At 43.9% G+C, this 13,945-nt stretch overlaps 1 protein-coding gene across 1 annotated transcript in view; it reads right to left on the bottom strand.

Annotated features, from left to right (window-relative positions):
* LOC124794931 (glucose dehydrogenase [FAD, quinone]-like) overlaps window positions 1-13,661 on the bottom strand; it is a 41,706-nt gene extending 28,045 nt beyond the window's left edge. The window contains exons 1-2 of the mRNA XM_047258639.1: window positions 13,642-13,661; window positions 8,384-8,694 (exon numbers count right to left, since the gene is read on the bottom strand). Of these exons, the coding sequence (XP_047114595.1) occupies window positions 8,384-8,680 (297 nt within the window). The 5' untranslated portion in view covers window positions 8,681-8,694; window positions 13,642-13,661. The remainder of the gene's footprint in view (window positions 1-8,383; window positions 8,695-13,641) is intronic.
* Window positions 13,662-13,945: the final 284 nt, after the last annotated feature.

The following is a 13,945-nucleotide window of genomic DNA, read 5'->3' on the forward strand; positions in this document are numbered from 1 at the left end:
ACAGCACTGTCTTACGTGACCTTGTGTGCCACAATGATTCACAGAACCAACTCATATAGTTAAATGGTAAATATTACCCACAATGGCGCTTGCGTTATAATCTTACGTAGCACACCGATTTACCAAGACAATGCAATTAATGTCAAGTAAAGTCTGGTCCAGAATAACGAGTGCCCTACCACTGATTAAACTACTCAGAATCAGTAATGAACTGTTTTACAAGGCAAGCACATTCAGCTCAGACTAGTTAACAAGACAGTGCTTCCATTTGAATATTACCACAGAAATCCAACAATAGCCGTATGCCGGACGGTGATTCGAAAAGGATTGATAGCAAGTTACCTAGCTGTTGGCTGCTGGCACTAAACACCTGGCGTGCGATAGATGCGTGGGCCAGAAACCCCGTTGCAGCAGACGCCGTTATCAACAGTACCCACAAAACTTCTAAAACCACTCCGTGAAATGACGTCATAGGAGGTTCCAAAACAATTTAACACTCAACAGTAGTGAGTAAGAGACAAGGACGAAAAAAAAAAAAAAAAACACACACACGCGCGGCACCTACAATTAGCCTTGAATTATTCCTAGCTGTGGTTAAATTGAATTAATTTAAGCAAACACGCCCACATAGGCACTCCAGTTCATACGTAAATCAACCAGGGCACAAGTCAGTATTTCGACACGAGACGTGGGAACACCCACTGCTCAGCAGCGCAAGCCAGAATACGACAGAAAGAAGTCTCGCTGTAACTCCATCAGATGAAGATGCACCAAACAAACAGCTCACCTTTAACAATATTAATCCAAATGCCGCTAATAAGGTAATGGCCAGAGTAACACCAGCCCGTAGCCACAGCGTGAGAAAGGTTGAACTAGTAAACAGAACGAACGACAGCGAGTCACTGCAGCACCTCCAGTTCCGCCGGTCGGCCGTCCCCAATGGAACTGCCACACTCACACCACTTGCCGACTCGACTTCCGCGATCTTCCGGCGTCGCTCCGCCCAGGCCCACTCGTCTCTCCCTGCCCGAGACCCCCTTTCGGCTTCCCGCACGGAATCCCAGAGGGCGCAACAACCCGCGCACCGCTAAGCGAATCGAAAGAGATCGAACACACTACACCGGAACAATCAAATCGCAGGAGCACAAGGCACACTTTTCATTCTTTGGTCTTCTTTAACTGTGTTGATGGTGGGGAACTGTATTAGCTTAATGGAATACACTCCTGGAAATTGAAATAAGAACACCGTGAATTCATTGTCCCAGGAAGGGGAAACTTTATTGACACATTCCTGGGGTCAGATACATCACATGATCACACTGACAGAACCACAGTCACATAGACACAGGCAACAGAGCATGCACAATGTCGGCACTAGTACAGTGTATATCCACCTTTCGCAGCAATGCAGGCTGCTATTCTCCCATGGAGACGATCGTAGAGATGCTGGATGTAGTCCTGTGGAACGGCTTGCCATGCCATTTCCACCTGGCGCCTCAGCTGGACCAGCGTTCGTGCTGGACGTGCAGACCGCGTGAGACGACGCTTCATCCAGTCCCAAACATGCTCAATGGGGGACAGATCCGGAGATCTTGCTGGCCAGGGTAGTTGACTTACACCTTCTAGAGCACGTTGGGTGGCACGGGATACATGCGGACGTGCATTGTCCTGTTGGAACAGCAAGTTCCCTTGCCGGTCTAGGAATGGTAGAACGATGGGTTCGATGACGGTTTGGATGTACCGTGCACTATTCAGTGTCCCCTCGACGATCACCAGTGGTGTACGGCCAGTGTAGGAGATCGCTCCCCACACCATGATGCCGGGTGTTGGCCCTGTGTGCCTCGGTCGTATGCAGTCCTGATTGTGGCGCTCACCTACAAGGGCGCCAAACACGCATACGACCATCTTTGGCACCAAGGCAGAAGCGACTCTCATCGCTGAAGACGACACGTCTCCATTCGTCCCTCCATTCACACCTGTCGCGACACCACTGGAGGCGGGCTGCACGATGTTGGGGCGTGAGCGGAAGACGGCCTAACGGTGTGCGGGACCGTAGCCCAGCTTCATGGAGACGGTTGCGAATGGTCCTCGCCGATACCCCAGCAGCAACAGTGTCCCTAATTTGCTGGGAAGTGGCGGTGCGGTCCCCTACGGCACTGCGTAGGATCCTACGGTCTTGGCGTGCATCCGTGCGTCGCTCCGGTCCGGTCCCAGGTCGACGTGCACGTGCACCTTCCGCCGACCACTGGCGACAACATCGATGTACTGTGGAGACCTCACGCCCCACGTGTTGAGCAATTCGGCGGTACGTCCACCCGGCCTCCCGCATGCCCACTATACGCCCTCGCTCAAAGTCCGTCAACTGCACATACGGTTCACGTCCACGCTGTCGCGGCATGCTACCAGTGTTAAAGACTGCGATGGAGCTCCGTATGCCACGGCAAACTGGCTGACACTGACGGCGGCGGTGCACAAATGCTGCGCAGCTAGCGCCATTCGACGGCCAACACCGCGGTTCCTGGTGTGTCCGCTGTGCCGTGCGTGTGATCATTGCTTGTACAGCCCTCTCGCAGTGTCCGGAGCAAGTATGGTGGGTCTGACACACCGGTGTCAATGTGTTCTTTTTTCCATTTCCAGGAGTGTATATACCCATATTTTCACCGTGATGGGATGGGATGAGTTCACTTCCTGTTCTTAATTTTCTTAAAACTTAACTTGGTACTTTCTACTTTCATTTGCTTTCTGGGCTTACTTCAGAAGCGATGACCGCAGTGTACGTGACGGTGCTGTCACACTGCCTGGCCTAGCGGAACGGCGCTTCAAAGAAATAGGGGGGCCGTAGGAAGAAAGAGCGCTGGTGGATAAGCCGTTGTTCATAAATGATGGTCAGCGAGTGGTCGAGATAGAAAGGACTTCGTTCCAAAATATGGAACTCTACCAGTGGACGATAGGTGTCTGGAGCTTGTGAAGTAGTATAGTTAGGGACATAAACATCTCCTGAATCTCCTACAATTCTCGAAAATAGCGCTGACTTACTTTGCAAATGGATTCTGTACCATCGTCAGCTACCAGCCACGTCGCAAGCTCTTCATGTTTTCAAGGGACCCGTAAAGTGAGGCAAGCTGATGGCAGAATGAGCACCGATTGACGTATTAGTCGTGACATCGTGTGGAAGTAACACATGGTAGCAATTTTTTTAAAAAAGGGGAGTAAATGTGATTAATTAGATGGTTGTCGCGAAATCATGCCTACGCTCTTGGGTGGAACTAGCAACTTTTTCGAGGATTCGTGAGTCCATTGTGTTGGCGGGAAGACCACAGAGATCTTAATTTTTAGAGACGTGTAACATAAAATCGATGGGAAGACGAGGCCAGAGGGAGTCGATGGGAAGACATGGACAAGGAGAGTCGCGTCTGGGATGTGGAAGAGAGGAGTCGATTGAGAGATGTGGAGGCTAGATTGCAGCTGATCTCTCTGGTCGCTGGATTAACGGGTCTCCATTCTGTTCACAGGTCAGAGAAGATTATGGTAAGCATCGCTTACAACTCTGGCATATCATGGAACCTGACAGTGTTAGCTTCATTTGCAACATAATTGCCACTGGCTCATTTACCAGCGTTTCGTCACTTCTGTACGATCTTTGGGTGTCAGTTCCAGACAAACTGTCATCGTGACCATCACACTAAGGCTGCTGTACCTGTCTCACAGAATTAGATCCTAGATCGGATACAACTCCTCCTCTTTCAGTAACTTAGCCCACTCAGCTCGTTAGTTGCGAATATGTATAGTGGGGAACATTCTTGTAACGTTCCAATCATTGTATTTTACTGCATTGACATTCATTATCGTAACGAGTGCCTTCAAATGATAATACACTGAAGAGCCAAAGAACTGGTACACCTGAATAGTGTAGTGTAGGGACTCCGTGAGCACGCAGAACTGCTGCATAGACTCGAATAATGTCTGAAGTAGTCCTACAGGGAACTCACACCATGAATCCTGCAAGGCTCTCCATAAATCCGTAAGATTAGGAGGGGTGGAGATCTCTTCTGAACGCACGTTGCAAGCATCCCAGATATGCTCAATAATGTCCGTGTCTGGGGAGTTTGGTGGAAAGCGGAAGTATTTAAATAAGAAGATCGTTCCTGGAGTCACTCTGTAACAATTCTGGACGTGTGGGGTGTCGCACTGTCCTGCTGGAATTGCCCTAGTCCGTCAGAATGCACAATTGACGTGAATGGATGCAAAGTCATATCTAGACTTATCAGAGGTCCCATATCACTCCAACTCCACAGGCTGAACACCATTACAGAGCCTCCTACAAGTTGAACAGTCCCCCACTGACAAACAGGGTCCATGGATTCATGAGATTGTCTCCATAACGGAACTCGTAAATCCCACGATACTTTGAAACTAGTCCGACCAGGCAACATGGTTCCAGTAATCAAAAGTCCAATGCCAGTGTTGACGGGCCCAGGCGAGGAGTAAATCTTCGTGTCGTCCGGTCACCAAGGGTACACCAGTGGGCCTCTGGCTCCGGAAGCCCCATATCGATTATGTTTCTTTGAATGGTTCGCACACTGACGCTTGTTGACGGCCCAGCATTGAAATCTGCAGCAATTTGGGGAAGAGTTGCACTTCTATGAAGTTGAACGATTCTCTTCAGTCGTCGTTGGTTCCGTTGTTGCAGGATCTTTTTCCGGCCTCAGCGGTGTCCGATATTAGACGTTTTACTGATTTTCTGATATTCACGGTACACTCGTGAAATAGTCGTACGGAAAAATCACTACCTCATCGCTACGGAGGAGATCCTGTGCCCCATCGCACGTGCGCGTACAATAACACCGCATTAAAACTCACTTAAATTTTGATAACCTGCCATTGTAGCAGCAGTAACCGATATAACAACTGCGCCAGACGCTTGATGTCTTATATAGGCGTTGCCGACCGCCGCGCCGTATTCTGCCCGCTCTTCAGTGTACTATATCGACTCTTCACCTTCACATATTCTTTGCTAGGGCTGTTTTATTAAAACATAGTAAATCCGTAACGCACACTAAATTTAGCAGTGGGTTTCAACAATTTACCTGGCTCTAAATTAATATGGGATCTAGACAGATATCACATTTTCCTCTCACAAGCAGTTTTTGCAGTAGCAATGAAGGGAGTGAAATTTAAGCTTGGATAAGGAACAAAAGATGAATGCGGGCACCACTACTAAGATCTGCAGAACACATACCCATTCAGGTCGGATGCAAAATAGGCTATGGAGACCACATAAAAGGAATGAATTGTATAGTCAGTACAAAGCATGAATTAAGTGTTAAGAAGGAAAAATAAAAGGTAAATAAATATAGCAGACAGGGCAACAACGAATTGCTTCAAATCAAACTTGCAAATGTGACAGTAGAGAAAGGAGTTAAACGGTTCTTCTTTCTAGGAAGCAAGATAACACAAAACGGCAGAAACAAGAGGGATCATTAATCAGCTGATATTCGCAAGGGGATAGAATATATCATCAAGAAAATGAGCTATATTTGTGTGTGTTAAAGATACGGAAATGAGGAAGAAGCTCCTGAAAGAATACATCTGGAGCACAATATTATAAGGAAGTGAGACCTGGACTGCTGTATATCAACTGAAGGAGAAATTGGAAACATTTGTGATGTGTTTATGTCGAATAATTTCAAAAATTAAGTGTACTAATAGAGTATAAGAAGCAATGAATCCCAGCTAGAGTAAGTGAGGAACGAACTGGCAGGTTCTCAGGACTCCTGCAATAGAAGTTACGAATAGCTTAATTACAACTGTAAAAAGTACTAGGTTCTAAATATGGGATGGAAACATCAACAACATAACACGCACGAAACATGATAGGGGATATTCCATCCAGTTCGTTGCTCACGTACTTTAGTTAGTATTCATTACACCTTGTACCATATTAGTTCACTTAATTTTAGGAATTATTCGACAGAAACAGATTAGAAATGTTTCCAATTTCTCTTTCTGTTGATTTACAGCAGTCGTGGTCTCACTTCCGTCGAATTCTGTCCTCCAGATGTGTATTTCGGGAGTTTCTTCCTCATTTCCGTATTTTTACCTCACAACATTACAACTCATTTTTTGATTATATATTCCATCCCATTGCGGATATTCGCTGATTCATTATCTCTTTTATTTGGGCTGTTCTGTGTTATCTTGTCACCTAGAAAGAAGAATCCTTTCACTCCACTCACTACAATCATATTTGCAAGTTTGATTTGAAATAATTCTTTGTTGCCTACTCTGCTGTATTTCTTCACCTTCTAATTTTCTTTGTTAACACTTAATTCACGCTTTTTACTGAGTATACAATTCATTCCTGTCAGCCGATCTTCACAGCCTATTTTATATCTGAAAATAATTAACATCAGACAGGAATAGATTGGGAATACTATCATAGTAGTCATGTAGTGACGGCTTAAAAATCTGAGAATCATCTGACAGACATAATAAACAAGCAGTTTCTATGGCTTCATTGTGCCGGTCTATGTAGTCACTAGGGACATAAAGAGCTAATTTTAGAGGTGGAAATTTTGGACCAAAGCATATTTAGTCACGAAGCCAAAAATCTCTCATTGCCTATTGCTTTTGTATATATTTTCAGCTTCAAAAAGCAGTTTGATCAAGGGTTAAGTTCACACTTAACTAAGAGGTATAGGTATTTATTCAGTTAACCGCAGTACGATGTTCCAAACTCTAAGTGGTCCTCAATATACCTGTTGAAGTAGCATCCTGTTTTTTAGTTACAGTTAGCGTAACCGAAAACGCTGCTTCTGGCGATACTATAGCTGCTCTACAGTTGCTCCCAACTTCCATCTCAGACGAATATGGTCAGAAAAGTGTAGCATGAAGATGAAATCCCATGTAAACTACACAAGATAAGTTCAGAATCCAACATCAAAATTTCGAAGACTTTTGAGGGACGTTTCCTGAGTATTTTGATATAATGGACTTACGGTCCCCGGTGGTTCGTTTCACAATAATTCCCTCAGTCCTCTCTCAGATCAGACGTTCTGGTATATCTCTCATGGTCAGTACCCTCCATTCTACCTACGAAGAATCCCTTCACACGCAGCTATCAGTATACGGACGCAAGAGTAATCTGTTGTGGCTACCGTCGCTGCGGGAAGACCTTAGTTGAGGAGATCTTCCATTGGTTTCGGTGAATCCTCGCAGGGGTTACATATCGCCCGTCTCTTTATTAGTAAACCTATCCATCCCGCTGTGTATCACTGTCAACGTGCAGCTAACACTGCCGGGAAGTAACGGCGAGACAGGAACGAGTAATATTGAACGCAAGCTTGAGGCAAAGATCTGTGACCTGCAAGTACCTTGATCCAATGGAGCAGGTTTCCTTCAAATTAAACGCACAGAGCATGCTGTCGACATCTGCATAGTTGTGCAGATATTTTCAGTGTGATACAGATACGAAGGTATAAGAGGGCAAGAAATCAAACGAAATATACTTGCTCTGAATGAGTCACCCGAGATCAAGCATTCCTTACACTCATAAAATAACCGCGGGCCACCACCACAATTTTGTTGGTGGAGCTCGGGTTCTCTGTATATGAAGAACTTAGAAAACAGAAATAGGTCATTAGTTATACGTAAATATGACGCGAATTTCCACTTTTTGTGGAAATGCTTTCCAAGGAAAATGTATAATATCTGAAATAAGCAATTTTCTGGATGGGGAAAAAAAGGTATGGGAAACCAAATATGGCGGAAACCTATCACGTATACTTCGCAAACATTGTAGACAGCTGTGAGACAGAATACTTAATCTATGTAGGAAAAAAGGATGGTAAAATGAAAATTTTTTTGCGGTAAATGTAAATGGACATGCAGTCGTTATGTTTGCCTTTCAACATGCTTTATCGAACCACTTTGGTTGAAAAAATCGGAAATTTGTGGTAAGGCCTTATGGACCCAAACAATTGAGGTCATTATTCCCTAAGCTAGCGCTCTACTATATCTAACTTAAACTAACTTACGCTAAGAACGTCACACACACTCATGCCCGATGAAGGATTAGAACCTCCGACGGGAGGAACCGCGCGGACCGTGACAAGATGCATCAGACCGCGCGGCTACCCCGCACGGCCCACTTTGGTTGAATGAAAAGTTATTACATAATCGAGAGAACCATCGGGAGTGGGCCGTAACCACGTTCGTCCTTTCAGTTATAAGTTTCCCTTCATATTGACTGTGCATACAGGTGACATGGCACCTACATTTCTGTAATTCATGTGTCAATTATAGACCGTGCACACCTTTGGCTACGTAAGAAGGATTCGAGAGGCTTAAGGAACGAATAACGCAACTGCCTTAGCTTACATACCTCCGTTGTGATTGAGGGATCACCACCAGCTTCGAGAAGGAGCACATTCCAGCCAGCGACCTCTGACAGTCGACTGGCCATAACTGACCCGGCTGAGCCAGCACCTATGATGATGAAGTCGTAGTCTGTGGTGATGGGCAACTTCGGCTCCCGAGGATAGGTCAGCGGTTCATTCGTGAGATTCCACGCCGACTGCAGCACGGAGGTCACCATGCCGGTGAAGAGCATTCCGAACGCCCCAGACCCCACAGGGCAGCTTTGGAGGCTCGATGCATCCACAGGGCACATATGGTGCATGTCTGCGACGGTACCTGGTGGCCAAACGAAATGCAGGGAATATTTTGAGCAGTCCAGCAGGAGGAACGTCTGTTCATCTTCCGGAATCATTTGCACAACTCACAAGACAGGAATGCCATAACTCTATATTGTCTGCAGTTGTGTCACGCCACTGGGAACTACGCAAGGAAAGGAGAGTCGGAACTGTGCAGCAGTGGTATATTTCTGTATGTACTACCATAATTTTGTATCTGAGGTTGGGAATGTGCTTCAGACTGTGATATTCTGAGTTCAGAAACAGAAATCAGTCGTTATTAAGTGCTAACGTAGTTTCCCAAGAAGAGCAGTTGAAACGATGTTAGTAACACATTTCCGCCTTTACATAAAGTCTTCATCAAACACTCAAATTTTCATACGCATGCCATGCATAATAACGCCTACAAAGGTTAATGTTAATATAATTCCAATAGGAAAACGCATTGAATAATAGCTTGAACATGTTTCCATAGATCTTTGCAGCACACTCCTTTTGTAGTGTGTGTATAAACCGACTTGTGTGAGTGAAGTCCTACTTGGCGATAGTATAGCAACCAGTTTCATGTAATGTAGGAAAAACAGAGAAGAAGGAAATTGAAAACAGTGTATATAACAATGTAGCAGCACTTAATGATTTATATTACAAAAACAGCCTCACACCCAGCTAGGCTCTCATGTGTGACCGTGAATGGCAGTCACAAACTGTGAAGAGAAGGTGGGACGTTAAAGCAAGTGCTACTGCACTTCACCGATGTCGAACTGTATCACGTTCGCTTACGATATAGTGCGACTGTCGCAGAATTATTGATCAGTCCCTAAAATCTTATTTCCTAGTCCCAAATGGGCAGAAAATATGGAGTGAAAGAAAACCATAGAACCACGAAAATATGTAGAATTAATACGTATAACGTCACAGAGGAGCTCATCGACACATCATGAAGGAATTCTGCTGAATAGCAAGTAAAATAATGTATGGCTGAAGACGCTAAGAGAACGTAGTGAGTAAATTATATGAGGTAAAGGTATCATTCCCATCCAACCGAAGAATTAAAAATTATTTCATGCGACTGTCAACAGCATTCATACTCTTGCAGAAATGCATGGTGCACACTAACAAATATATTTTTTTCACAACTGGTTTCGATCACCAATAATCTTCACAGTCGAAAAATATTGTGATAACTTAACATGCCATACAAGCTATTTAACTACAAAAGACGCCACAGCTGACTTGCAAACGTCAGAAACAGGTACTTCACGCCATAATACCGGCTTCAGCAAATAGAAAACATTGAATACGTAATACTATGTCCAGTAAGTCATACCATGTTACAGCAGTAAGGCAGCCTTGCCTGAGCAGTGTTGCTTGACACATACATGTTGTGGATTACAAGCTGAATGTGATCATCTTCAATTAAATTATTTGCAACTGTGGCTGAAGTAATAACATTACGAATCATTACCGATGGCTTTGACTATGTAATACGTTTCTGCTGCTACAACACCAAATTTATTCCCTTTAATACTGTGCTGCTACGGAACAATACTGAAGTGAAAGATTAAATTCTTTTTTACACACACTGATAATTCAAAACATTATGACAACTGCCCATTGCGACATTGGATGCCGTCTGGTAGCGTTTCCAGCAGGCGACGCTGTAAGAGCAGGCACGGATGGGGCATCACCCTAGCGAAGATGTTGGCTTCAAATGGGGAAATCCATTGAGATAAGCGAGTTTGACAAAGAGCACATTACGCACAGCTTGTGAACGAAAACTCTCGAAAACGGCGAAGCTGGTGAATGTTTACGTGCTACTGCTGTGAGCATCTACGGAAAAAGGTAGAAGAATAGTGAAACTACAACGAGGCGTAAATGGTTGGACGTCCACGACCATTCACAGAACGTGAGGTTCGGAAACTTGTCTGCTCTGTAAAGTAGAATAGATCGTGATCTGTGAAATCTCTGCCGAAAGAGCACAATGCTGGTGCACGCACTAGTGTTTAGAAACACACCGTTCGCCGTACATTCTGGATCATCAAGCTCCGCAGCAGACCGCCTTTACGTGTCCTCTTGTTGACACAACGATATCGTCAATAATACTGCAGTGGGCATGGGGCCATCGGGGTTCACCCGTAGATGAATGGAATCGTGTGGGCTCTTCGAGTGAACAACATTTTTGTTACACTAGGTCGAGTAGGATATCGAAGTGAACGGCGGCTAGAAACGGATAGCGAACCACAGACGCAGGCTGGTGGGAGCTATGCTATGGAAGACATTCTCCTGCGCTTGAATGGGACCTGTGGTAGTAATCGAAGACGCGGTGACAGCTGCGAATCACGTGAATCCCTTCATGTTTGATGTCTTCCCCGACGGCGATGGCATCTTTCAGCGGTGTAATTGTCTGTATCTCGGAGCCGTAATCACGCTATTGTGACTTGAGGAGCATTATAGAAAACTCACGCTGGTAGCTCGGCGACCAAATTCGCCTGACGTAAAGCCTATGGAATCCTATCGGGTCGCTATCGGGCGCCATCGGCGACAAATCAGCGACCCGTTATTTACGCGAATTGGGTGACCTGCTCGTAGAAATTTAATGCCATACATCTCCAAAAACGTACCAACAAACTGTCAGAGTCGTGACACACAGAATCAGTGATGTACTTCGTTCCCAATATGGCAAACCAGCTATTAAGCAGGTGGTCATAATGTTTTGGGTCATCAGTGTACAGTATTGTCTGTAGCAGTTATGGGCATCAGGCATTTAAAAAGTATTTCGATAAGATATTGATTACATTGAAACATATTTCCCCACAGATTCTGATTTCAGCTAAATTTAATCGAAGACTAAAAGTAATTGAATTACTTCTTTACGAGGTCAGTACAATTTATTCGATCTCTAAGTTTTGGGCCGAGCACAACTGGCCTCATGCGCCTATGTTTTCTGCAGCTTCTGTTTTCTGTTAGGGAGGACCCCCCACACTGGACGTGGTGATCACATGATGCTAACGTTACACGATAGGTTTGTCAAAACTGCCATTTACTGTATCAGACATCATTAAGTTGATGAACCTAGCTTGATGAGCCTAGCTAATCTAAAGTAATTCGCAGTGAGACGTGGAGAGTATCGTCAAAGTTACCATCAATGATTGCTACAGCTATCTAACAAAACGCCACATTGATTTCATGTCCTGCAGGAGAGTTTAACCCTTCTAATACCGAGTATTTTTTGTTACACTGAGTACCATTGGGGTCTTTAGTGGCCCCAACGGAATTTATTTTTTATTAAGGTTAGTTTTAATAATGGTAGAATAAAATCACATTCCTTATTTTTTCCACAATCTAAAACATGATGTCAGTGACATTACATTAAATTAAAATGCATATTTTTTAAAATTATTTATTTCCGTAAAATTTACAAACGATTCTCATGAAAATACAGACATTTTTGATTAAATTCCGAATTGACATTTATGACGCATTACACTTACAGCGATAAATTGCAGAGTGGTTTTTACACACAGAACATCCACATTTTGAACATTTATCGGTGAATTTTCTATCCTCAGACCTTTTGCAAAACGGACGCCTTCCTCTTTTTTTTGTCTGTACTGATGGTGGAAGTACTGGGGAAATAATTTTGTCTGGCTTTCTTCCGACGAGCTGCTTTCCTAATTCTATGAGGAATGCCTGTCTGTAGTATTTGGTCCTTCCCGCCCAGTCTGGTGTAAGATATATGCATATGATAAATGCATTCAGTGCACTGATATCAATCATGTTGTAAAATAATACCATTGGCCACCTTCTGCTCATCCTCGTGGTAGTGTACGTTCTAACTAGCTTGTCCACGGTATCTACACCTGATTTTGTTTGATTATTATCCAGAATCATTATTGACTTGCATTCTTCACGATCTTCCACTTCCTTGAATGCATTGAACTGAGCAATGTTTTTCGGACAATATGAAACAATTGAAGCATGCTCTTGGAATCCAAAAATAGATGAATATTTGACTCGACCTTTGGACTGAGTGAAAGCTTGTGGTAGTTCTCCTTTATTTTTTCTGATTGTTCCTAAGAGTGTGAGATTGATTTTCAGAAGTTCTCTCGCCAAACTAAGGCTAGTGAAAACATTGTCAGTTGTTACATTTCTGCCACTGTTTTCTAAGCCTTTCGCTATATCTAAAGCAACTCTCTTGCCTTGATCAACTTTACGAGGTTCATTTTTTTGTCGACGAGTGTAAACTTGGAGATTGAGAACGCAAGACGTTGCGCTATCACATACAGCCCATAATTTCAACCCATATTTTCCTGGTTTTGAAGGAATATATTGCCGAAATGGACATCCACCACGAAATGGCACAAGTTGTTCTTCAATTGTTACGTTGCTGTGAGGAACATATGCTTCTCGAAATATGCATACCCACATTTCAAATATTTCTCTAATGGGAGCCAGCTTGTCAGGAGCATGGTTGTGACGTCTCATATCTGCGTCATCAAATCGGATGCAACTTGAAATTTGCGTAAAGCGATTTCTAGCCATTGCTTCACTAAAAATGGGTCTACCAACCTCTTTGTTCCACAGATGTGTAACAGCTTCATTATGGGCCTTGTAAGCACCTGCTAGGATCAAGACACAGATAAAGCACTTCAGTTCCATGGCATCTGCTGGTTTCTCCTAAGAAACAACTAATAAGGTGATTCTATGGAGTCTACATTTTTCACTGAGAATTTTGTTGGACCTGGCTTTACTCGCATTATGTTCCATCTCTTTTTCACAAGCTCTTCTCAACTCGTGTTTGTGCCACAATTCTTTTTTGTTTTTAGACCTATACAAAATAAAAAAAATAAAAAATACAAAGGGTATATCTTGGCGCTAGACCCTAATGCACATTTACCTAAATACAATGTGTACTTACATATAACAGTCAGATATACGTGTTACTTACTGTTCAGGATTACATATGGGCTGTCCAACCCCCAAATCTTCTTTTCAACTTCCGTCTGATTGAGGAATATTCTCTTCTAAGACGTCAGTTTCTCCATCGCTGCATGAGACATCAGAAACTATATCGCTGATATCACTATTTGATTCTCCAGGTGGAGGATTATCCTGCAGTAATATTTCAAGCACTTTGTCTTCGGAAGGGTGACGAGACATTTTCCACTAAATGCAGCACACACAACAGTAGTGTCCACGTGTATGGAACAAGTAACTGTCGGCTTATGAAGTATTGGAAACAATCACACATT

The sequence above is a fragment of the Schistocerca piceifrons genome, chromosome 4 (genome assembly GCF_021461385.2).
Source record: "Schistocerca piceifrons isolate TAMUIC-IGC-003096 chromosome 4, iqSchPice1.1, whole genome shotgun sequence".
NCBI lineage: Eukaryota > Metazoa > Arthropoda > Insecta > Orthoptera > Acrididae > Schistocerca > Schistocerca piceifrons.